Source organism: Manis pentadactyla, chromosome 15, assembly GCF_030020395.1.
Source record: "Manis pentadactyla isolate mManPen7 chromosome 15, mManPen7.hap1, whole genome shotgun sequence".
Classification (NCBI taxonomy): domain Eukaryota; kingdom Metazoa; phylum Chordata; class Mammalia; order Pholidota; family Manidae; genus Manis; species Manis pentadactyla.
Genome location: NC_080033.1, coordinates 45,848,170 through 45,871,618, shown reverse-complemented (window position 1 = coordinate 45,871,618; position 23,449 = coordinate 45,848,170). Strand labels below are relative to the sequence as shown.

At 40.7% G+C, this 23,449-nt stretch overlaps 1 protein-coding gene across 6 annotated transcripts in view; it reads right to left on the bottom strand.

Moving 5' to 3' along the window:
* Positions 1-23,449, bottom strand: part of NUP93 (nucleoporin 93) — a 128,194-nt gene that overhangs the window by 27,909 nt on the left and 76,836 nt on the right. For all 6 annotated transcript variants that reach the window (XM_057493203.1, XM_057493204.1, XM_057493205.1 and 3 more), the window contains 5 exons: positions 19,763-19,825; positions 14,815-14,943; positions 4,101-4,175; positions 2,012-2,101; positions 348-487 (listed from right to left, as the gene is read on the bottom strand). In XM_057493203.1, the coding sequence (XP_057349186.1) occupies positions 348-487; positions 2,012-2,101; positions 4,101-4,175; positions 14,815-14,943; positions 19,763-19,825 (497 nt within the window). The remainder of the gene's footprint in view (positions 1-347; positions 488-2,011; positions 2,102-4,100; positions 4,176-14,814; positions 14,944-19,762; positions 19,826-23,449) is intronic.

The following is a 23,449-nucleotide window of genomic DNA, read 5'->3' as shown; positions in this document are numbered from 1 at the left end:
CGCTGAGAGAAATCAAAAGAGCCTAAGGAGTAATGGCTGAACCACAAGGAACAGGATCCTGATATAAGGCATTATGGCCCAATAATCATGCCTCTGTACTGAGGGCAGAGAAGGGAGAAGGAGAAAGAAATGTGGTAGTGTTCCCACTTACCATGATTTTACATCATTGCAGAAACAGTCCTGGCAGAGAAGTGCTCCTGAAAATAGGATTACACCTCTCAGCCTTGCTCAACCTTGTTTAAATTACACAAGCTACAGAGCACTTAGCTTGAGGACTACTTAAAGCACGAGAAACTTTGACTTCAGGAGATTTCAAAGCCAACCCCAGAGTGCTACTGATGCCTTACCTCTGCTCAAGGTATCTCAAGGCCTGCCTGACAAACTCCATACGCACTTCCACGCTGCTGCGGCTCTTCAGGGCATCGGTCGCTGGTGCCAACAACACGTCTGTCATTTGTTTTACCATGGTCCACATGTCAGAGATGTTCTGCACATAAAAGAGACTGCATGTGACATTGTTGCAGGGCTGGAGAAATTGCTTGACTCTTCATGGCACTCTGACCTCAAAGGCAGGCAGCATGTGGAGAGGGAAGGGGTTAACATCTTTCATCTGAGGCGCTCGGGCTTAAGGCCAGTGCCGAAGATGCACCTCTGCCCTGCTAGCTGCAGGCTTCAATGAACACCCCCTATTCTGAGTTGGTTTTCAGATTACTTACTATTTCAGGTCTGACATAACCACCTATGTAATTAAGACCACATAAAAGTAACAAGAACACTGAATCTCAGTGGGTTATGTCTTGAGAGAGAGTTGATACATTTATAATTATCCAAAGTTCCAGGAGTCTAAATTCAAGTAGCTGCATTTCTGTCCTTACAAGGTCATTGAGTTTTTTAAGGCTTTAATAAGAGTTTAACCTAAATAATAGAGGTTTTGTCCTCTCTGAGACTCTCCAGGGGCCACCGCTCTTATTCCATTTTGCAAGTGTCACAACTTCCCATTTTCCTTCCCACTCACTTCTTGTAAAAGATGCCCCCCGTGACGGCCTCCCAGGAAAGAAAGGGCATTTGCTCTGTATTAACACCACACAGCTGGGACTCCCTTGCTGTGTGGGGATCTCCTGGCTATAGATCTCACTTTAAAACTACTTTCCCTGAACCATTTGCAATATTCTAAAGTTAAAAATCCTTGGAAGACAGCACTGATTAGAGAAATGCAGGTTTGTTTTCCTAAAGGAAAAGAGAAAATCCTGTTTTCATTGTCTCTCTCAAAAATTAAAACTATAGAAAATGCACCCAAATGTGATTCTAGGTGGTGGAGATGGTAGGTAAATTCTTACTTTCTTCTGTAGATTTGTCTGTATTGCCTTTTATTTTACTATCTCAAAAAATGTAAAATTAGATGCACTTTTTTTTGCAGAAAAAAAAAATCTGTGTATGAGTGCTTGCTTCCATTACATCCTTCTTTCTCCCATTCCTCCTGACTACCTACCAATCCATCCATCCACTTTTTAAAAATTCTTTCCCTAAGGGGAAGAAAACTGGTCAGGGATAAGAATTGAAGGATGGGAATAAAGATGGGGAGTCAGAGGAATGGAACCAGCAGCATACGAAGAATGCCCGTGAAGAACCCCCAAGTTCAAGAAGCTCAACGGTGTGAAAATTGCATCACCTTTACAACTCAGCTCTTGCTCAAGAGCCAGGTAGTCTGTCTAAGGAGGGAAACCAGCAAGGGAGGAGTTGGAGTCTGACGTGAGCTCAGAGCATATACATCTTAAGAAGAACTCTTATGACAATTAATTGATCCTGACTGGGCCTTTAGAAGGTGCATTAAAAATACACATCATCATCAAGAAAGCACCTCCAAATTATTTAAAATAGAAGTCTGAAGAGCAGTCAACATTCTCTCATGGAACAGAATGTCTCTTCAGCACCTTTCTGCCAAGTCGGCCAGCTGCTAATCCCATCTGAGCAGCATACCCATGGTTCTACTTGGGTCAGCTCCAAGCACTACCTTATCATCCAGCTCTGCAATGGAAGCACAGAGGTCCACAAGGTTTGGCTGCAGGTGCCCATTTACAATCTTCTCGTTATAGATATAAATCTGAAAATGAAAGGCAAAGTGAATGGCACAATTCCTATTTTTGCCCCTTCTTTGGACACCTCTTGAAGTAGTTCTGCAACCAGCTTCTGGCCAATGGTCAGAGTAGGAGCTCTGGCCAATCTTTCCTTCCTTGGAGTGACTGAGCCACCACTCCGCCTAGACTAGGGCAAGGCCTCTGGCCAACTTCCCAGTTTTGTGTCTGAGCTTTGGGCAACAGCACGAATACATACCAAGGCAAGCTGCTACCTGGCCTTCCCAACACCTGCAGAATGAGAAGGCAGCGGCCCTGGGGCAGGAGGCCACCAGTGGTTCTGCACCTCTCTGGGCAGACTGTCCGTCCCAGCAGGCACCAAAGGGAAAGAAGACAACACGGCTGTTCCTAGGAACACGAAGCAAAGTGTGGTAATGTTTTTGGCCATTCTGACTGAATGGCCCCACACCCAAGGCTTGTGGGCTGAGGAAGGCGTGTCAGGCTGCAGCCCTGCACACGTTAGAATGGCAGCTGACACACATGTGGCGCACCCATTACTCTGGGAAAGAATCCCTGCTCCTTAGAAAAATTTCTCAAGAAAATGGAACTATGTGATGTTTAAAGTGCCGAAAAACCTCCATTACTTTGGATTTTAATTTAATAAGAACTAAAATAATGATCGTAAAAACTGTAAGTTGTACTCTTTGTACCTGAAGTCCTTGCTCTACTGAGGACTGAACTAGATAGCAATGTTAGACACATCAGGACCCAAATGAACCTTACTTCCCTCTACTTTATATGAGGTATGGTGTCAAGCAGCCTCTGGGGTGTTACAAAGGTTATAAATAAAATGGTTTTTCAACTATAAGGTGGCGTTTATTCACTCAATGAGCATTTATTAGGGCTTTCCCTTTGCAAAGTATTGTGTTCAACATGGGATACAGAGATTATGGTGTCCTGAGTGTTAGAAACTGTTAGTTTTATGAAGCTCTAGTCTTCACAGACACAGTTTCTCTCCCTGGAAATTTATAGTTAGGTTAGGCCTAACTCTGGTGGTGGCCGTGGCAATGGAAGGAGTCAGCCACATAATGAAGCTGAAATTTAAAGGATGCAGATGTAGTAGGCAAATAATTGGATAAGAAAATAAAGGCCCAATAATAAAACATTTGGCGTTGGAAGGACATGAACTCATATGTGGAAAGCTAAAGCAGTTGGTTTCAGCTGCCTAGAGTTAAAGGTGGCAATGGCAAGCTGAGGGGGAGAGACATAAAAAAGCATTTAGAAAATTTTTCTCAACAAGAGGTACAAGAGGGATGCAAGCCCACCACCCTCAATTCAAGAAACAAGATTATTTTCCCTTCTTGATACTTTGAGTAGGAGAGTGGCAAATTAGAATAAAATACACAGGTGGCCAGCACTGCTTTATTCAAAAAGTTAATTCCAGGCATGTAATGTCCTCAGGGCAGTTTCAGTCCAACAGAGTCCCTGTGCTACCACGAAGCATCTCAGTCCATACTTACACCATCACATGGTCAGGACACACAACCGGAATCACAATGCCCAAAATATCCTGAGCTTCCCCAGGACAACATTTGGTAGGGGTGAGCACACTATGCTTACCAAAGCAAGAAAGCATTTAGAAAATTTCTCCCAATAAGGGGTGAAGAGGGATTTCTGATAATACCATCAACCTACCAGGTAATTCAGTTAATACAGTACTCCATTTGCTAAGCAGTATAGTTACTCAGGCTTTACTGTACACATGGGCTATTGCCAAATGCTAGATGAGATGCCTTAGGCAGTGCAGATGGTGGATTTCAATTTCCCTAAATCAAATCTGAGCCATTCTATTACCCAACTTGACAGAATTTGCCAGTAATCAAGATGGTAAAATATTAACCAATCCTCTGAACAAAAACCCAACTTGCTTCCAGGGTTTGACTTTCACATGAAGTCTTTGTTCTTTTACTCCCCAGAGGGCTCATATAGGATTTTTCTGAATTTAATCTTTCTTAAGAGCATGCTCACCTGCCGAGCATAGGCCATCTCGATACTATCCAGAGAACTTCGACCAGGGGGTCCCGCATCACTGATGTAACTTGGCTGTAGATAAATACATATTCATAATTGGTTAAGCCAAAACTCAATAATGTAAAGAAAAAAAATCATATAAATATGTGCTTGTCTTTAACAAACCTGTAAGGAGTCTGTTTCCTAGTCAGATTTCCCCAAATGATTTTAGGGGTTTTAACAGAATGCGTCTCTCTTACCATAAGCACGTGAAAAGAGATAAGACAAAGGACCCAATTAACTACAAAAAAATGGCGGGCTGGATAAGCTGTAAGGATATCCCAATGACTGTTTTTAGAAGCCCTTCCCAACATCTTTCCAACATTTGGGTTTAATTCCGAACCTCACTCCTTGTCTTCACATTAGTGAGGCTGTTGATTCTTATGTGTTGGTCTCCTGTTTCCATCATATCAGACAGCTCAGGGAGTGGAGTTTATAGGGCCACAATACTGAATCCCAGTATTGTGATACAGAAAATACTGATAATACCATCTACAGTCCACAATCAGACAACACCTGCTTGTTAATTTTCTGCATTTGAAGATAGGAAGCCTTTCTGAGTTGGGCAGTCATTCATCCATTCAATAAACACTAATATAATGCTAAGTGCCTGCCTGCCACATGCATTATAACTGTGTGCACATCTACCCCCACAAGGATGACAAGCCAGTCCACAGAGCCTGTTTCCACGGAACTTACCATCTGATGGGGAAAGTCAGACACAAACATGTGGAAAGTATATTAGTCTTTTTTTTAGAAAGACTAAAGTTAATCTTTAAGTTTTTTCCCTACTGTAAACAAATATGGATCAAATTACATATATTCTACTAGGTATATTCTTAAATATCTAATATATTAGTTTGTACTGTACTGTAGCAGAGATCAAATTCCTTAAGCTTCTCTCATTAAGAAAACAAATTTCAATACCCTAGTCTCTAAAATCTAAGACAAAGTTTAAAGTAGGCTTCCTGGAAAACCAATAGAAGACAGCAAAACTTCCCAGTCCTACCAATGCTGGTAAAGCTTGAGCAGGCCAGTGTGAGTGTGCACTGCAAGTGGGGTAGAGAGGAGAGGGGGTACTGGACTGCCAGGACACCTAGGTTCCAGGAGGGCCACTCCATTTCCCCTGGCTTTGGGGTCTGGGGCAAAGCACATTCTCTTGGGAGATTTATGTTCCCCTCAGTCAAATTAAAAGGTTTCCCTGGACAATCAAGAGGTCCTCCTCAGCTCTGATTTTCTGCAGTCAATGGTATTAAAAAAGCTTTAGTTTACTGAACTCAGGAGATACTGCTGGCTGGCTGACCATTTCAAATCCCTACTTCTCACCTCTATTCCCTACCATCTTCCAGTCTGGCATATATAGTTCAATATACCCAATGGTGTGCTGGTAAATATTTACAGCTGGCTTGGGGAAGGGGATCTAATCTGTAGGGTTTGCTGTGCAGATTTCAAGCTATCCTAAGTGTATCAACTAGATTGCAAATCTCCTGAAAATTTAACAGTAGGCCCTCATAAGCTGACTCCTACACACTGCTGGATATACACTTTACCTGCCTTTACTGCAGCTAGCAGTAGCCATGAACCCTAGTTATAGCCAGTGAGATGAAAGCACAAGTCTGGTAGTGCACTTTGGGATAAATTTTGCTTTTCCTGATAGAGGGAGAAAAAAGAGCCTGGCATGGCATTTCAGCTTTCTCCCCTGAATGCAAGTGGGATGTGCAGAGCTGCGGCAGCTATCTTGTGAGCCTGAAGTAAGTGGATCTGCTAAGGATGGTGGTGCATAAGGATAAGGAGCTTCTGGGTCTCTGATGGCACTGCAGAACAACTGAATTATGGCCCCCACCCTCCACACCTGCAGATTTGTTAGGTGAGAAAAATAAATCCCTGTTCAAGTCACTGCACCATAAGTTTTCTGTTACTCAGAGTTGAAAGAATTCATATCTGAAACACAGAATTACTGAAAACCACTAGTTACAATAACAATAGCTACACAATAACAATAGCTACACTTACTGAGCACCTACTTTTTGCACCAAGCATTGACTTCATTTCCACAACCCTATGAGGCAGGTACGCTTTTTAATATCAATTTTAACGATGAAGACATCAAAGCACACAGAAAGCAACTTGACCAAGGTGACTCTGATAACAAGCAGTGGTGCCATGCTTTGAGTCCACAGTCTGGCACCACACTGCCTGCCAGGGCAGCCCAGGACAACTTTCCAAGGACAGCATCAAAGAGCGAGAGAGAGCAGTGGTTAGAGATTCTGTCTCCACTACTCAGTGACTATGTGATCTTGATTGAGCATATTGCTTCTTTTGAGCCTCATTTTATTTAGTTGTAAAATAAGGGCTTGAACGGAATCTATGCCTCATGGGTTTGTGATGAAGATTAAATGGGAGGAAAACAGTACTTACTTCATAGCACTGTTGTGAAAGAAAAAGCAGAAGGAGCTCAGAATTACAATGCCAGCACTTGACCAATAAACACTAGCTCTTACTACTTGTTAAACAAAAAATAAATCACCATGATGAACATAGGAATAAATCCTGTATGGAACAACAATGGATAGATAGATACAGACACTACAGAAACATAACCTAAAATATCTTATTTTGTGCTGGCTGGAAATTCTCATCTCATTTTTCTACAATGAACACACACTCCTTGTATGAACACAACCCCCTCCCCACCCAGCTCATTTTCTACTTCAGGATTATTCTGAGTATTCCCAACAATACCGAGTTGAGAACTGTTCTATAAGACAGCCACCCTTCTGGAACAGAAGTAACAATCTGAAAGCTGGTGATCCCAAAGTCTTTAAAGAATAGAGCACTAAACCTGTTCGTTCCAGTAACCTAACTGTGGGGAATGAAAAGGGGAAAAGTACCAAGGATACAGTTGTTTCAGCTAAATATACATAAACAACCTTGAGAAATATTTTCCAGCACTAAAAAGCCAATTTTCAAAATCATCTATTTAAAAAGTATTTGGTTTCAGACTTCAAATTTCCATTTAAATTAATTTTGCCTAATGCTCTTGTTTTCAAAAGTACCTTTCCTTCATCTGCCCTTGGCCAAGCCTCTGTTTCACCACACACACAGAGTTAATTATCCATCAACAGGATGTGTATATGCACATTCCTGAGTGGGGGAACCAGAGCATGTTTACTGGAACTTCAAAGCCAGAGCTGCTTGAGGGCTAGGAAAGTAGACACCAGTATGCTGTGTAGGAATAACATTCCTTGGACTTCTGGGTTTCTCTGCACTGGGGCCTGACTGAACCACAGTGGGGATGATAACAGCAGGGAATCAGAGGCCAGAAAAGTAGGGAAGATGGGAGGGTAGGGCCAGAGAGGGCAAGGGGCTCACCCATGAGTCTGGTGCTAAGTGGAGAAACAGCAGCCTCTGAGAGCAGAGACATGAGAAGGGTCCACTCAGGGTAGACGGTGTTCCCCAAACAGTCATTCTAAGAGAGCATTCCAGAATAGGTAGGATGTGGTTGGAGGGCGGCAACACAGGAGGAATCACAAGCTCTTATTAAGCAATTACTTTTGTTCAAAGCATATCCAGGGATGAATAAACTCTTTTCCCAAGGAGGGCACCTTCTAGTTAGGAAAAAAAGAACAAAACTAGCCTTCCTAACGAAACAAGTAGAGAATAAAAATAAAATATGATGATACTATGGAAAGAAGAGTTTTTAATTTCCAGGGGAAAGTTTTTGCTTTATGTAAGCAAAATGGAACTGAAGTGGTTAATTTACAATAGTTGGCTATAAAATCTGTACACAGAAGCCCAGTACTACAAGGAAACAAATACCAACTGGGGATCAGAAGACTCAAACTCAGATGATCCTACGACCAGAAGACCCTAAACTCAACCCAATTGTGTGTCCTTGGTAACATCCTTTAACTTCTCTGGAGCCTCATTCTTCATGGATATAGTGGAAAGAATAAACTCGGGCCATTTACATGATGAAACCTATTGCAGCCACTAATGAATGAGAGGTAACTACATGAATTAGCCTAGAAAAGCTCCAATGTAAGTTAAATGAAATAAAAGTTGTAGAAATAATATATAAAATGGTGCCATTTGTGGAATAAATGGATCAGATGGACATATATGTATAAGTGTGCACATAAACACTTGAGGATATATACCACTGTCAGAGGTTATGTTTGGGGTGGCAGAATTTTCAAAAGCAGGTCTATATACCTCTACCATCAGAACTGTTCAAGAACAAGGTGTTCTTGTATGAGACATCAAGATGTTAAAATCAAGGGCCTGCTGAGTTGGGTTTTTTAAACTTCATTTTGAAAGAGCAGCAGAACACCTTCTATACTCGAAATCCTACTCATATTCCAGTATGTGAAACAAATCCACCCCGCTAGGGAACTACCAGGGAGCCACAAAATACAGTTTGGAATAATCTAGTCTGGAGTTTTCAAATTCAAGCTCTGTTGGTCTATATTTTACTATTCTATCGAATCTAATACACCATCTATTGTAATATATAATGTTATTTATGTATTAGTAGGAAAGAAAAACATGCTGTCAATTAAACTATGACACACCACTGAATTTAAGATATATCCTGATTTCAGAGATGTTAAAATGTGGAAAAGATGTGTGACTGGGAACTGATATAATATGGTATTAAGTCAGTCGTCAAAATTAGAGACTGTGTTCAACACACTGTTCATCCACTGACTGTCTCTAATACTGACACAGTCACTAGGCTACACTGAGGTTAGATAAAAATTACTTTTAAATACTGTTTTAAAGTTGGCTAAGATCTATCAAGGATCCCCAATGCCTTTCAAACCCCCATGTGCTATCCAAGCAGCGCCACACTGTGGGAGTTCCTGACGCCACTCAGACGCGGGACCTAGGGTACAGGGAGGGTTCTTAGCCAGGAGTCTCTTTCTCGTGTCAAAGCACATGATTTCTATTTAGAACACAATCTGAAGAGTTATTAACAATCTTTCAATTTCTAACACCTTCCTTTAAGAATGATACCTTTCTTTAATGATATCCTAAGGAAATTAATTTCCCAAATTGGCTTTATGCTATTGAAGCATCATTTCCCTTACATTACCAGTGTCACTGCTCTTCTGTTGTCAGAAAACTTGGGGGAAGAACATTTTAGGAATCACCATATCCTAGTTCATTTATACTTTAAAAAAAAAGCTTTAAGCCTCTCCTTATATTTTCCAAATCTGGACATTTTCCTTCAAACGTAAGGTCAGCTCAAAATGATCGGAAGCCTCCTTCCTAACTAATGACATTTTGGGTTCCAACTACCTTATTCCTGACAAAGTGCCCAGAAAAGAAAGGTTTCAATAGCAAACATATTTCCTTAATTATTTCTTCTATTTATCTTCAAAGATTTTTATTTATTCATAGCAATACTTTATAAATCAAGGGAAACACTTAACAGACAGACCCATATATAAATGTTAAAATAAACTTAATAATATATACATAGCTTACCAAATACCAACCACCACCATAAATACTGCTAGGATGTGTTGAGTGTACACCCTATGCTGGCACTGGGCTAGGCACTTGGCACGTGTGCTGTATTTCTTACAACCATTCTGCAAGAGGCCTTTTACAATGAGGAAAACCAGGCCTGGAAACCTAGGCCTACCCTATTCCAAAGTCTGTCTCTGGCCTTCACGCTACATGATTTCCTATGCAGAGGGTAAAGAAAGCAGCTGCCAAGTGGAGATTATATTTCCTTTCCATTATTTTGAAGAAAATTATAAGAGAAAACCGAAAGAAAACATCCACTACACATCCACCAGAATGGTTAAACTTAAAAAGACAAAAAAAAAAAGCAAAGTGAGGATATGGGACAAATGGAACGCTCAAATACTGCTGGTGGGAGTTTTGGCGATACAACCATTTTGGAAACCAGTTTGGCAGTATCAGCTCAAGCTGAGCATTTGCACACCCTCTGACCCAGTAACTCCCCTCTCAGGTGTGCCCGACAGAGATGCAAACATGTGTTCCCTACAAGACACCACAAGAATGTTCACAACAGCACTACGTATGAAAGCCAAGAACTAGAACTATCCACATGTTCACCAACACCAGAATGGATGAACAGATTGCAGCTATACTGCTCAGCCATAAGAGTGAGTAGCCTACAAACACAGGCAAAAATATACAGAATGTTACACAAAAGAAGACAGAAGCAAGAGGACATCCTATAGAACTCCATTCAAATAAACGTCAAAAACAGGCAAAATGAATGTATGACGCCAGCGGCCAGAACAGCAGTTCCCTGAGGGGCAGGGGCAGAGACCGGGAAGGCGCAGGCCAGCTCCGGGGTGCCAGCGATGCTGTTTCTTCCTTTGTTCCACTTGTGATATTCACTGCAGTGGGTACTTAGAACGTGTGCACTTTTCTGCACAGATGTTATGTTTTAAGAAAAAAGTTCAAAACAACAGCAACAAACAACAAAAGCTGCAGGTTCCAGAAAATGGCAGCTCCCCAGACGGCCTGAGAGCACGGCAGGCACTGCTCGCCAGGGCTCACGGCAGGGTTGCCGCTCTGCTGTCACAGTGCACAGCAGCGAAGGCACTGGCACCTCACTTCCAAGGGGACTCGGGGTCAAGGAGGAAGAGTCTAAATAACAGACTAGCCTATTTTTAAGAGAAGAGCAATCAAGAAAGAACATCTCATTAGCAGCTTATAATTACTTCCAAATCCCAATACAGACCACAACCTATTAACACCATTTTAAAAAATGAAGTTTATAAAACCATGAGCTGTTCTACTTATCTATGCCCAGACTTAAAAGAAACTGAGAAGGAAATATTAGGCTGGCCAAGGGCTTTATAAATTGTTCTTTCCTAAAGACTCTGACCTGAATCTTTAAAGTCTTTGAGTCTAAGAAATGTGGAACAAGGTCCTTAATGAGTAATTTCCTAAGACAAATGACTTTAGCATCTACTTATTTGGGGGCTAATTTAATAGAAAAACATGGTTTTTAAGTAGGGAGAAAATGTGTATATGCAGGCCATATGAAGTGGCTGTGTGGGCAGCAGAAATGCCGAGCTACTCTCCCTTGGCCCAGACGTTAACAGAACAATGGTCTAAGAAAGCAACAGTCAGTCCGGTCTCACCAGCATATCCCATGTTTCTCTGAGCCTTGGTATCCTGTCTCTCGTGAAAAATGAATGCTAACTAGCTATGAAACAACTTCTGGGAAAGACTTACCAGGAAGCATTGGTAAATTACTTAAAATGTCTAATTCTCTGATTTTTATAGCACTGTGATCTTTTTTTTTTATTAAGGTATCACTGACAAATACTCTTATGAAGATTTCACAAGAAAAACAATGTGGTTATTACATTCACCCTTATTATAGAGTCCCCCCCATACCCCACTGCAGTCACTGTCCATCAGGTAACACTGTAATTTTAACCTGCACCTCCAAATTATCTGAAACTACTTTTGAAACAACAGTAAGGGATGGCGGTTATGGGTCAGGTGCTTTAAATTATTACTAATCTTCTGACTGGTTAGCCAGAGACGGGTAAGATTCCTCAAGGGAGGAATAACCTAAGACAGGCACAGTCGCAGGGGGGCCATCAGGTGAGAAATTGGGGATCAACAGAGGTGAGACTTAGAACCTCACCACCCGTTTTGAGAGAAATCTTCTGCATCTGTGGATGTTTTGTTGCCCTTGTCTAGCTTGAATTAATACTTAGTCTATAGGCACAGACCTGATCATCTACATTTGCCCTCTTACAGCACTAAATTATGTTTTCTACCTTTATCTTGCATCTACCTACCACTTCAGCATTTTATTAAAATAATAATAATAATAATAAGGGAGAAATGTGGGATTCACATATAAATCAAGTATAAAAATCAAACGAATAATCATATCTGACTTGATTGTTTATAGTTCATGATGCGTGATCAAAACCAAAAGTTTCTGTGATATGACTGCCCTTGCACTGTTCACCATGGAAGAACTTGTTCACCATGTAAGAGCTTGTTCACCATGTAAGAACTTGTTCGTTATGCTTCAGAAGATTGGAGACTGTTGGGAATTAGGCTTGGGGTTGATTAATGATTGTGCATTGAGTCCCCTATACAGAATTTTATTGTTGTTAACAACCATTTGATCAATAAATATGAGAGATGCCCTCTCAAAAAAAAAAAATTATTACTAATCTTCCCAATGATCCCACTTAACCAATGAAGACACTGAAGGTCTGTAGGGTTAAATAACTTGGACATGGGCTCAGAACTAGTGAGGAGTGAAGCTAGGATTTGAACCCTAGGGCTGATCTTTCCACAACACCACAGCTCCCTCTGCCACAAGGGCAGACATTAGTAACTAAGGCAAGACACTCCTTCTGATCCCAAGATACAGCCTCAAAATCCTTCTCAGGAAAGATCTCCAAGATGTATTAAGTGGAAAAAAAAAAAAGAACTATACAGAGCAGACCTTACAGTAAGCTAACTTTTGTGTAAGAAGGAAGTGAATAAGAATATATAGTCTCATGTACTTGTATTTGTACAAAGAAACACTGGAAATATGCGCAACAAAGTAATAATAGCGATTACCTCTGAAGGAGACAAAGTGGGAAGGAATGGGCTTTTGGAGATAAGGCATTTCAATTCTGGAATCATATAAATTCACTGCCTTTTTAAAATTAGACTTCAAAGGGAGAAAACCCTCAACTTAGCACTACCACCAATCAATGAACCCTGGCAATTAAAATAAATCCTATTTTACATACCCACTCAAAATTATACTTTTTTAACACAGCATTAATACTGCAGTTAACACAATTAACTGGAGCCAAATAATTCGCTGAAGAAATATTTCTTGAGCATCTACTGTTCCAGGCACTGGAGATATGTGAGTAAGCAAAACAAAAAAACCTTACCTTTATGCAGCTTACATTCTACTGTAAGAAACAGACAACAAGTAACATAAAGACATAAAACATATACAGTGTTACATGGGAGGAAATACTAAAATGAAAAATACAGCAAGAAAAGGAAATACAGGAAGTGCTGAACGGGGAGAGGTTTGTTTGTATTTCAAACATCAAGGTCTTGGAAGGCCTCACTGAGATGGTACTGGGTAAACATTTGAAGGCAGAGAGGGAGCCAGCCATGCAAGCATTTGGGGGAAGAGCATTCTAGGCAGAGGCAACAGCAAGCACAAAGGACCTGAGGCAGGAACAAGCCTGCCAGATTTGTTCAAGGAACCTTTAAGGAGCTGGAGCTGGAGCAGGGAGAGCAGCAAGAACAATGGGAAGAGTAGTGTAAGGTGAGCCTGGAGACCCAACAAGGCCAGGTCAGGCAGAGACTTAGAGGTGATGGTTAAGACTTTGGCTTTCACTCCAAGTGAGACAGGCATCACTGGAGGGTCATGAGGAGACAGTTGCCCAATCTAACCTGTGTTTAATAGTGTCACTCTGGCTGCTATGTTGAGAAGAGACTGTACAAAGGCAAAAGTAGGGGGACTAGTGTGGTCGACAACCTCTAAGATGAACCCCAGTAATGCCCACCTCCTGGGATTCAAGCCCATGTGTGATCTTCTTCCTGAGTGTAGGCTGGATTTAGTGACTTACTCTGAACAAACAGGATGTTGTTCATATTGAAACAACAACAGGATGTTGCTTTCAAGATTAAGTTAGAGAAAGACTGGTTCTGTCTTAGGGTATTTTAGCTCTTCCTTGAATCCCTCAACTCTTGCTCCAGAGGAAGCAAGCTGTCATATTGTGACCCACATGACAAGGCACTGCTGTTCCCAGCCAGGAGCCACGTAAGTGAGCTTGGGAGTGCATCCTTCCCGAGGCAAGCCTTGAGATGAATGCAGCCACAGCTAGCACTCAGACTGTGACTGCAAGAGATCCTGAGCCAGAAATACCCAGCCAAGCTAAATGCTTGTTTTCAGCCACTACAGTTCGCAGTAATTTGTTACATGGCAATAGATAAATCAACCAGTTAGGAGGCTAGTTCAATAATCTGAGCACGAGGTGATGTGGGTTGGACCAGAGTGCTAACAGTGGAGGTGGTAAGAAGTGGTTAGATTCTGGGCATATTTTGAGAAGAGGGTTAATTGTACTTGCCAACATGTGAAAAAGACTAGGAAAGGAAAGGACCAAAATGAAAACCTGGAATTGCCATTTATAACAATGATAAACTCTGTGAGAAAGGAAGGTGGGCATGGGTGGGGCACAGGGGGGCAGTTGCTATTAAGACTCACTTCTGGACATGTTTACCTTGAAATGGCCATAAGCCAAGAAGACCACTAGATAAATAGGTTTGGGGTTTGGGGCTGTGATGCAAATTCGAGTCTTCAGCATATAAAAGGTATTAAAAACCATAAGCCCAGATGAGATCAATAGGGCAGTGATTGAAGGAGAAACAGGTCAAAGATTGAGCTCTGGAACATCCAAACATCTGGAGTCAGGGAGTTTAAGGAAAATTCAATAAAAGAGGCTGAGCAGAAGCAGCCAGCCATGCTGGAGGAAATCCAGGGAAATGTCAGCAACCTGGAAGCCAAGAGAAGAAAGTGTTTCAAGAGGGGGAGTGATGGACTGTGCCAAGACTCCCAGTAGTCAGGTAGTCAAGCATTCTTTGACCTCACATTTTTATTAATAGTGGTTTATCTTTAGGACTCAGCTACCTCGCTTTCCTGAGTAAAGTCAAGAGCATCTTCTCCTGATGCCAGCAGTGTGTGGAGAATTCGCTGTTTCACTTGCTCCCACTCGACCAGCATTGACTCCCGATGGTACTCCTCGGCCATGCCAAAGGTCTGTGAGAGAGGAGCAGAGAGAGACGACCCAAATGAAAAAAAGAACACAGATTCCTTTAAAGTTCAACAGAATTCAAAGTCCCCCAGATAAGTACAACAGAAGGTATCTGGTTTTCCATCTTTACTCCTAAAGAATTTACTGACAACTATTTGCAACATACTGTATTTCATCAAGTCTAACATATTAAAATTTTTTTAATTGTGAAAAATACACCTAAGATTTACCATCTTAACTTTAAGTATGCAAATCAGTGGTATTAAGTACAATTCACACTGTTGTGCAACCATCACCACCAAAAATCTCCAGAGCTCTTTTTATCTTACAAGACTGAAATTCCGTACACACTGAACACTAACTATTCCCTCCTTCCCTCAGCCCCTGGCACTCACCATTCTACTTTTTGTCTCTATGATAATTTTCCCTGCTTCTAGGAACCTCAGTATGCTTATTAGCATAGTGTCCTCAAGGTTCATCCACATTTTAGCATAATGTAGAATTCCCTTCCTTTTTAAGCTGAATATTCAATTTTATGTGTATATATACACACACACCATATTTTGCTTATCCATTCACCTATCTGTGGACACTCGTGCTGTTTCCACCTTTTGGTTATTATGAACAGTGCTATGAACATGGGTATACAAACATCTTTCAATTATTTGGAGCATATACCAAGAAGTGGAATTGCTGAATCACACAGTAATTCTATGTTTAATTTTTTACGGACCTGCATGTTTCCATAGAGGCTGCACCATTTTCCAATCACATCAACAGTGCACAAGGTTCCAATTATTCTACATGCTTGCGCCAACACTTAACTATTCCGTTTTTTTTTGTAATAGCCATCCTAATGGTTTTGATTTGCATTTTTCCAATGATTAGTGATGCTGAATATCTTTTCATGTGTTTATAAAGAAAAATACCTCTGAAATTAGGCTACCATATTACACTTAATAGCATGCTATAGTTCAAACTGAAGTATTTCTTTGTAGTACACAAAAAAAGATGGATTATAAAATCAATGGTATCTTAAGATTTAATAAGCATCAGAAAAAACAATAAAAAAAGGTTTTTCCATGTCTTTTTATTTAAGAAATAGTAATATTTTCATAGGAGGAAGCAAACTAGTAAAAGGAAAACAGAGCCTGCTGTGTTTAGGTAGCCTACCAGTGAGCTCAGAGCCACTACTGAATTGTCTGGCAAATCTCACTCCTGTCTACTGGTGACACTGCCAGTTGTTGCCAAAACAAAGGCAAGCAGAAGGAAAAGAAAAAAAGAGAAAGGAAGCAGAAAGGGCAGGAGAAAGGAAGAAGATTAAAAAAAATTTTTTTAATCTCTGAGAAGGAAATTAAAACAAGTTACAGAAATACACTGAATCATGACCATGCTCAGACTATTTCTCTTTAATTGGCAGACCAGGGCTCTCATCAGCTGAAGCCCACTTTTCAAAAAGCCATTTCATTTGCAATCAGTGTGGCATCTAATTAGGCAGCACCAAGGGAATGAGTATTAGTAATGCCTGCCTTATTTTTGGCAATGCAGATAATTTATACTGAGAATATCCATATGTATGAGCTTTGGCATACTGTTAGAAAAACCACATATACTCATCCTACAAATGGGATGGGTTTAAGTATGGACTGATATTTATTAAAATGTGAAAAAGACAGATACCAGACACACACAAAAATAATTAGGAAGAAGGTTGGCACAACCTAAAGTTTGATCTTGGTCCATCTATCAATAGATCTCTTTTCTAAAATGTATTCTGAAGACACAAGAAGTAACAATCACAAATTTTACAGTTTTCCATCTGGTTTTCTTTGCACTGAGAGTCAAGCAGAATGGACCATTCCAGTCAGTTAGCCTGGACTGAAAAAAATATCCAGGGAAAAATCATTTTCTCTTATGCTAGTGAACTTAAAACATGAAAGCTATGCATTTTCAATAAAAGTATGTTGGAACAGAAAGGTGGAGTGAGTGAGAGGGAAAGGGGGTAGTTTCCATGGAAGGTATCCAGAAACAATGCACAAGTGAACCACAATTTCTTCTCCAACTCTATTTAGTGGTCAAACCAAGTACCTCCTCAGCTTGAACCAATCCCAGCAAGGAAAAATGGAGGGTGGTCAAGTGGCACGAGGGCCAGACAGGGTAGAAATAGGAGTGGGGGGAAGCTTGCGATAGGAAGTGAGGCACTGAACCAGGACACCACAGTGTCACAAGAGCTATTCTTAAGAGCCAGTCCTCTGGCTGATGAAGAATGGCACAGTAGTAAAGGCAACTGAAGACACTGCTGATGAGGATGGTGGGGGCAGACTTCCAGCACCATGTGACAGTCAGAGAGAAAGTGTTGGGGATTAGCCATGTCCAGTTAATCAGGCTGCCCACCTGTGTCCCAAGAATTCCTGCTTTGCAAACATAGGAAGCACTCTGAAAACTGGCAGCTTGATGGGCTCAAATCCTCAGACATCTGAGAAGTGTGCCAGGCTACTCATTTAGAAACAGCCCCACAACCTGAATGAACAACACTGAAGTTTGTTCATCATTAGTGTGATAAGGGGCTTCAAATAAAAATAAATGGCCCAACATTAAAATTCTCTTCCCTTGACCATACCACCTCCAGCTTACCTTAATTACATTAGAGATAATGGAACATCCAATTTGTGGGCTAATCAGAGGTGATCAGCCACCCATCTGCCCTATGCCAGCCTATTCCCTTTAGACCCATTTCAGAACTACTGAATTAGGTGCAAAGAAGAATGCCAACTAGAAGAGCTAATGAGAGAATCAACAGAGCTACTCAACTAAGAACTAAGAGAAGAGGACGAGAATGTGGGTGTGAGGTGAGGCGGGAGGTAGGGAACAGTAGGACAAGAACGAAGGAAACCTGAGAGAAGAGAAAAAAGTAACCTTGGGAAGTACGTGAGGTCTAAAAATTAAAAGGAAGGCAAAATAAGCCATAGGAAATGACAAAGTCATGGAGAAACTATTGTAAATTAAACTAGAATCTTTCAGGTTAAGTGTGGAAGTGTATGTCTTCGAACAAAGTTAAGAAAGGAAGGCAGGGAGAGAATTGGGCAACTGAACTAAGAACAGGTGGGGAGCACTTAAACCCCATTTTCATAAAGGGAAGAGGGCAATATGCTTTGACTTCACACCCACTTACTATCGAGCTACTGCTGGCTTTTAGAAACTCTACATGTGTTCCAATAATGTTGTTTTGTTTTTGCTGGGATGCACCAAATGGGAAAAGAGAGGACACATTTGTGGTTTTGTAGCTTGTTTTCCTGGCATTTCAGCAGGACACTGGCAAGTCACTCAAACATGCAATTACTATTAAAATACCAGGAAGCCGCTCATTTTTTGTTTGAAAATGATTCTTACTTATCAGTCGTCTTTCGGTGTCTAGACAGGTGAAAGATATCCCCTGAGGCTGCCTCCCAACATGGGAATATCTCCCTCACAAACACATATGCACACATTTTGCACTGTGGTATGTCACTTAAATGTTTTGGCTGGCTCCACATTTATTCTCAGAATGGCACAATGTTTGGAGACTGCCAATTTCAGAAACACATTCCACAGGATAAATGGATTAATAAGGCCTGGTAGCATTCAAAAATTCTAATTTAGTTTCATTGGTCCTTCACAGCAGGAGAATCAGTGTTGGTGAGTAACTCAATGTGTGAACAAAGAAGAAAAAAATTCTTTTTAAAACCATATTCAAATCTGAATCAAGTGAATTTCTCTATTTTCAGGTGTAAGTACTATTGCCAAAAATGTAATTGATGAAATTTTAGGGAATTTCACTCTGATAATTGAACGTATCAGTCATTTAAATTATGCCTTTGGAACATTTTCTTACGAATTAGGGTTGGCAAGCCCTTTGCTGCCCTATCTCACTCAGATCAGCCCTACTGAGACATGTCCACCTGCATAGAACATTTTAATAAAACAAACTGAAAGCAGCATTTTTTTACTTTATTATTTTTTAAACTGCACAAATGATACATAATTTATTGCACCTGTGTAAGGGTTATATAAACCACAGACAGAGGTCCCCTTTCACCCTTACTCTGCAGAGACAGCCACTGTGGACAGATTAGCATGAACCTTCCAGCTGCATTCCTGGGAAAAGGTACATTTTTAGATTTCTAGAACCAGCTCCACATGATTGCCAATCTTCCTTCTCACTTGCCAAAAGATCCCAATGGCCCGAAAACTCTCATACTCCATAATGGAATGTTTTGGAAAGGTTTTGATCTTTTAATCCTTGTCAGAAACAAATGGAAATAACTCACATGTTAGTAAAGTAAATGATCTCTGCATACCTTGAGGAAATGCTTGCTGCAAAAATACTATTGCAAATAAAATGGCTGCTTCAGCTGACTTATTTGCCAGCCTTTTGCGTACCAAGCTAGTTTCTTTTTTTTTTAAGAGCTTGAAGAAATTGTTAATATAAAAGGTAGCACAGAAAGGCAAATTGTGTGATAAAAGAAAAAGAAACTGAGGAAAATTACCAATGATCTTAACTGCTTTTCTGAATTGCTGATTCACAGAAACCAAAATACCATTTATATCATAACAATGAAAGCAAAGAATTGTCTGGCCCTTCAATTTTAAGACTAACTAATAATTAATTGACCAGTCCAGTGTTTCAGATGCATTCCAGTCACTAAACACACATAGAGATACAATCATGGTATTTTCTTCAAACATGGTGCCTGCAGAACTCCCTCTGGTGAACTAACCCTCACTCCCCAATAGACAGTGCTGCCCTCACAACGGTACACATCTGCATCTGGACTTGTTTCTTACCCTTTTCCGGGACTCTTCAATGGCAGACAGCAGGGCATTGTCCTTCTCATTCTTCAGGAAGCCCTAGGAAAGGGGAGAGAAATGACACAACTTAAGTTAAAATTAACCTCCAAATAATCAAAAGCACTCTGTGGGGAAAAAATAATAACTGATAGAATATACGCTACCCTAACCACCTTCACCCTCACAAAAGTCACTCAACTCGAAAACATCGAAATAGATGGTTTATACAGGTGTTTCCTAGTTTCTTTCATGGTGAGCACATGATGACTGCAAGAAGGTAAAATCCCCATGACACAGTACTGGGGAGTCCTCTGTTCTGTTATCACATAAAATGTAAACAGTCAGTCACAACTGCCCTTCAAAATTCCTAAATAGCCCGTATCATACACACAGCTATGCAGCCATTCACAGTGCTCCTAACTGTTCCTTAGTCTACATTTCTCTGTTGCTTTTGATTAATTCTTCAATTTCTTCCTAACACTGAGAAAGCCATCACCATCCACTTGTCTGGGTGTTTTTCACTTGTTTGTTAACAGCTGGGAGACCCAAAAATCATTTAGTTACATATTTCCTCTGCGGTTTTGCCACAGGCACTCTCTATGAGGTCTGATGTCATCTGCTGCTTTATACAGGTGTGGTCAAGATGAGACAGTCCACAAGTCTGGTTTAATATGTAAAGGCTTAATACCTGCAAATGCAACTACACAATAGCTCAATGACAGGCCTACTTTCAGATCGGGGTGCCTACATTTACTAAAGGCATGATTTTAGCCAAGTCACCCAACTCTCTAAACCTTAGTTCACTCACATGTAAAATGAATATTAAACAAGATAATGCAATCAAGTGGTTGACACAAGGCTCAATACGTGTAGCTCTATGTTTAGAACCAATTACATTTAGAATTGTTGGTGACATTAAAGAAAGAGATGGCCAGGGTGACTTCCTTGTTGCTATTCATTGTCCTCATTGCTCAAGCTGAGGTCTTGGGGAGGAGGGACACTGTCCTGAGAGACAGCCACAATTGCAGGCAGGCGGAGTGGGCTTCCTTCCATGCCTGCCTCCACACAAACACCTTGCCCTTCACACAAGAGTGAAGCTTCTTTCCCACAGCCTGGGTGTGGGGGCCAAGTAGGAACAAGGAAGATGACCCATCAGCTAAAATAGGTAGAGAAGTCTTAGTTCTAATATGAGAGAGTTCAAGTCAACCAAGTCATCTCATGTTAGATCTGCCTACACTCTGTAATGGAAGGTACCTACATGTCCAGCATTTACACCTGTCCAAAATGGCCTGTTTTTTAAGAATCATGTTTTTGCCTTTTTCTTTTCCTAAGAAGACTTTGGGGGAATCTAATACAAAGTAGAACTAAGCTAAAGCTTTTAAAATGAAGACTAAATTTTTAAAAATTATTTGACAGTTTTCTTGAAACTGTCATGGTTAATTAATTTTTGATCACTTATTATGTTTCAACAACTGTCTAACATTTTAGTATATTTTTTTCAAACGGTTCCAGATTACGAGGCTGCTGGTTCTTAAAAACAAACAAACAAACAAAAAAACCAGGGGTGATACTGGGTAAGACTGGGGATATCAACTTAAATAAAATATTACTATCTTATGGATTCCCCAGATCTCTTCTGTATTGGCCCATGACTCTCCCACACCTGCTGTCACATGCCAACATGGTGGTGTTTGGGGTGGACAAGGACAATGGCCAGCGGCCGAGGAAACAGTTCCCTCTAGCACAGCCCCCAAGGCAGCTTTCAAGCAGCCCTGTGGACACAAGTGCTCCAAATACCTATCCTGGTAATTGGTGTTGGAGTGGCGTGAGGAGAGGATCCACCACTTGCTTACTAATATAATGGCCTCAGTAATCCAGAGCACATATAGCTAGGACCCCATGTGCTTTATTCAGAAGTGGGCAGCTTCTCACCACATGCCTGCTTCTGGACATCACAGGGGAGCCAGACACAAAATGATGGCAAGGATGTTAACGGACCTTGTTTATACCCTCCACAGCAAATGACTATATCAAGTCAACAAACCTTTATTATGATTTCCCTTTCATGAGTGGTCTTCAATGGCTAAAGCTAAAGACTTCAGTCAGTGACAAGTCTATTCCTTTCTTTTAACTGCATCCATGGTCTGCATATAACCCACATACACATACACACAGAAAAAGCAATAATCAGACAATTTGTTTAAAAGCAACATAATATTCTCTAAGAAACACAATTCCAGAATTTCTAAGAAATGAAATTTCAAGTAGTAATAAAGAAAGAAAAAGATGGACAAAAGATTGCTTTGGGCAGATTATTCTATCCTTTAAAATATTCATATAAACCCACATTATAAAAATCTCACTTAATAAATTAGATGAAGCATTTGTGCATGAGAATCAAATTTTAGGATCACCTACATATGAACAAAGACCATGAGCTGTATGTACCTCAACAATTGGGCTTTCTCTGTAGCACAAATGGAGGCCACAAAATATATAGATTACGAGTTTTTAACTTTTCATTCTTTATTCCTTTCAAAAATGAGGTACTAAAATACGCTACATATCATATTTTGTTTTTAAAAACACATTAGTGACCTATCTTTTGAAAAGCGTCTTAAAAAGAATAATTTCTAGTCAGAATACTGCTGGGGTCTGTGTGCCATCTAGTGGCCATTTCTTTAAAGAACACACATTTGAAGGGAAAATAACAAGTTAAAGAACTAAAAAGTTGGGCAGAAAAATACTTGCCTTGGCCAACTTTCCTATAGCTTTTTTCCTTGACTTCCCTTTTCCCCATGTGTGAACTCTGGTGAGTCCCATTCCAGAGGTATACTTTATAGCTTGTCAGAAAAATGAGTTTCTATAGAGGCGGGCTGGGGTGTGAAGGGTACACCAGAAGGTGTCTTCTCTCACTGGGTGGGGGTCTGCCACACTGCAGACCCCTGGTCATAAAGAAGGCCCAGCAGCTCACTTCCCACTCAGAGATGACAGCACCTGTGACCCTCAGAGCTCCTCATCATTGATACCCTTTTCCTGCCAGCAAGCACTTTTCATTGCTCATCATGTCCCACCCAGCCCTTCGACTGCTGCCCTGCTCAATAAAGAACACTCCATAAACATCTGCAGGCCTGCTAGGTAATTTAACTACTCCTGACTTCCTCCCCTGTATACTGCTCCTCACTGGAAACAGTTCTGGAAACAGACCTTCTAACTGGCTCCATGAATGAGCTTTGGTTTCAAGCTTCCTGGAACATATAACAGCTCCCATTCAGGAAGCAATTAAGGGCCAGACACTGCTCTAAGCAATTCAAAGACATTACTGCTCACCTTTAAACAGCGTGAAAGAACAGACATTGATCACCCCACTCTCCCCCATCCACTTTCACTTCATTTTCAGGTAAGAAACAGTTTTCAGTATTTAACTAACTTGACCAAGGGTTCCCAACCAGGAATAGGCAGAGGCAGAACTCAAAGAGTTTTCTTAAGAAACTAGCTGTTTCTAAGCTACTGAAGGAACAGACAACTTCTAAATTGAGAAAATAAAGAATAATTTCCTTTTCTCTCTAACAGGAAAGAGTCCAGGAAAGGAACAAAACAACCTTAAATTTGTTTTATTCATCAGTTATTAGTTCCCCATTACACATGGCAAAGGTGAAAGAGGAGAAAACTCCATTTTATACC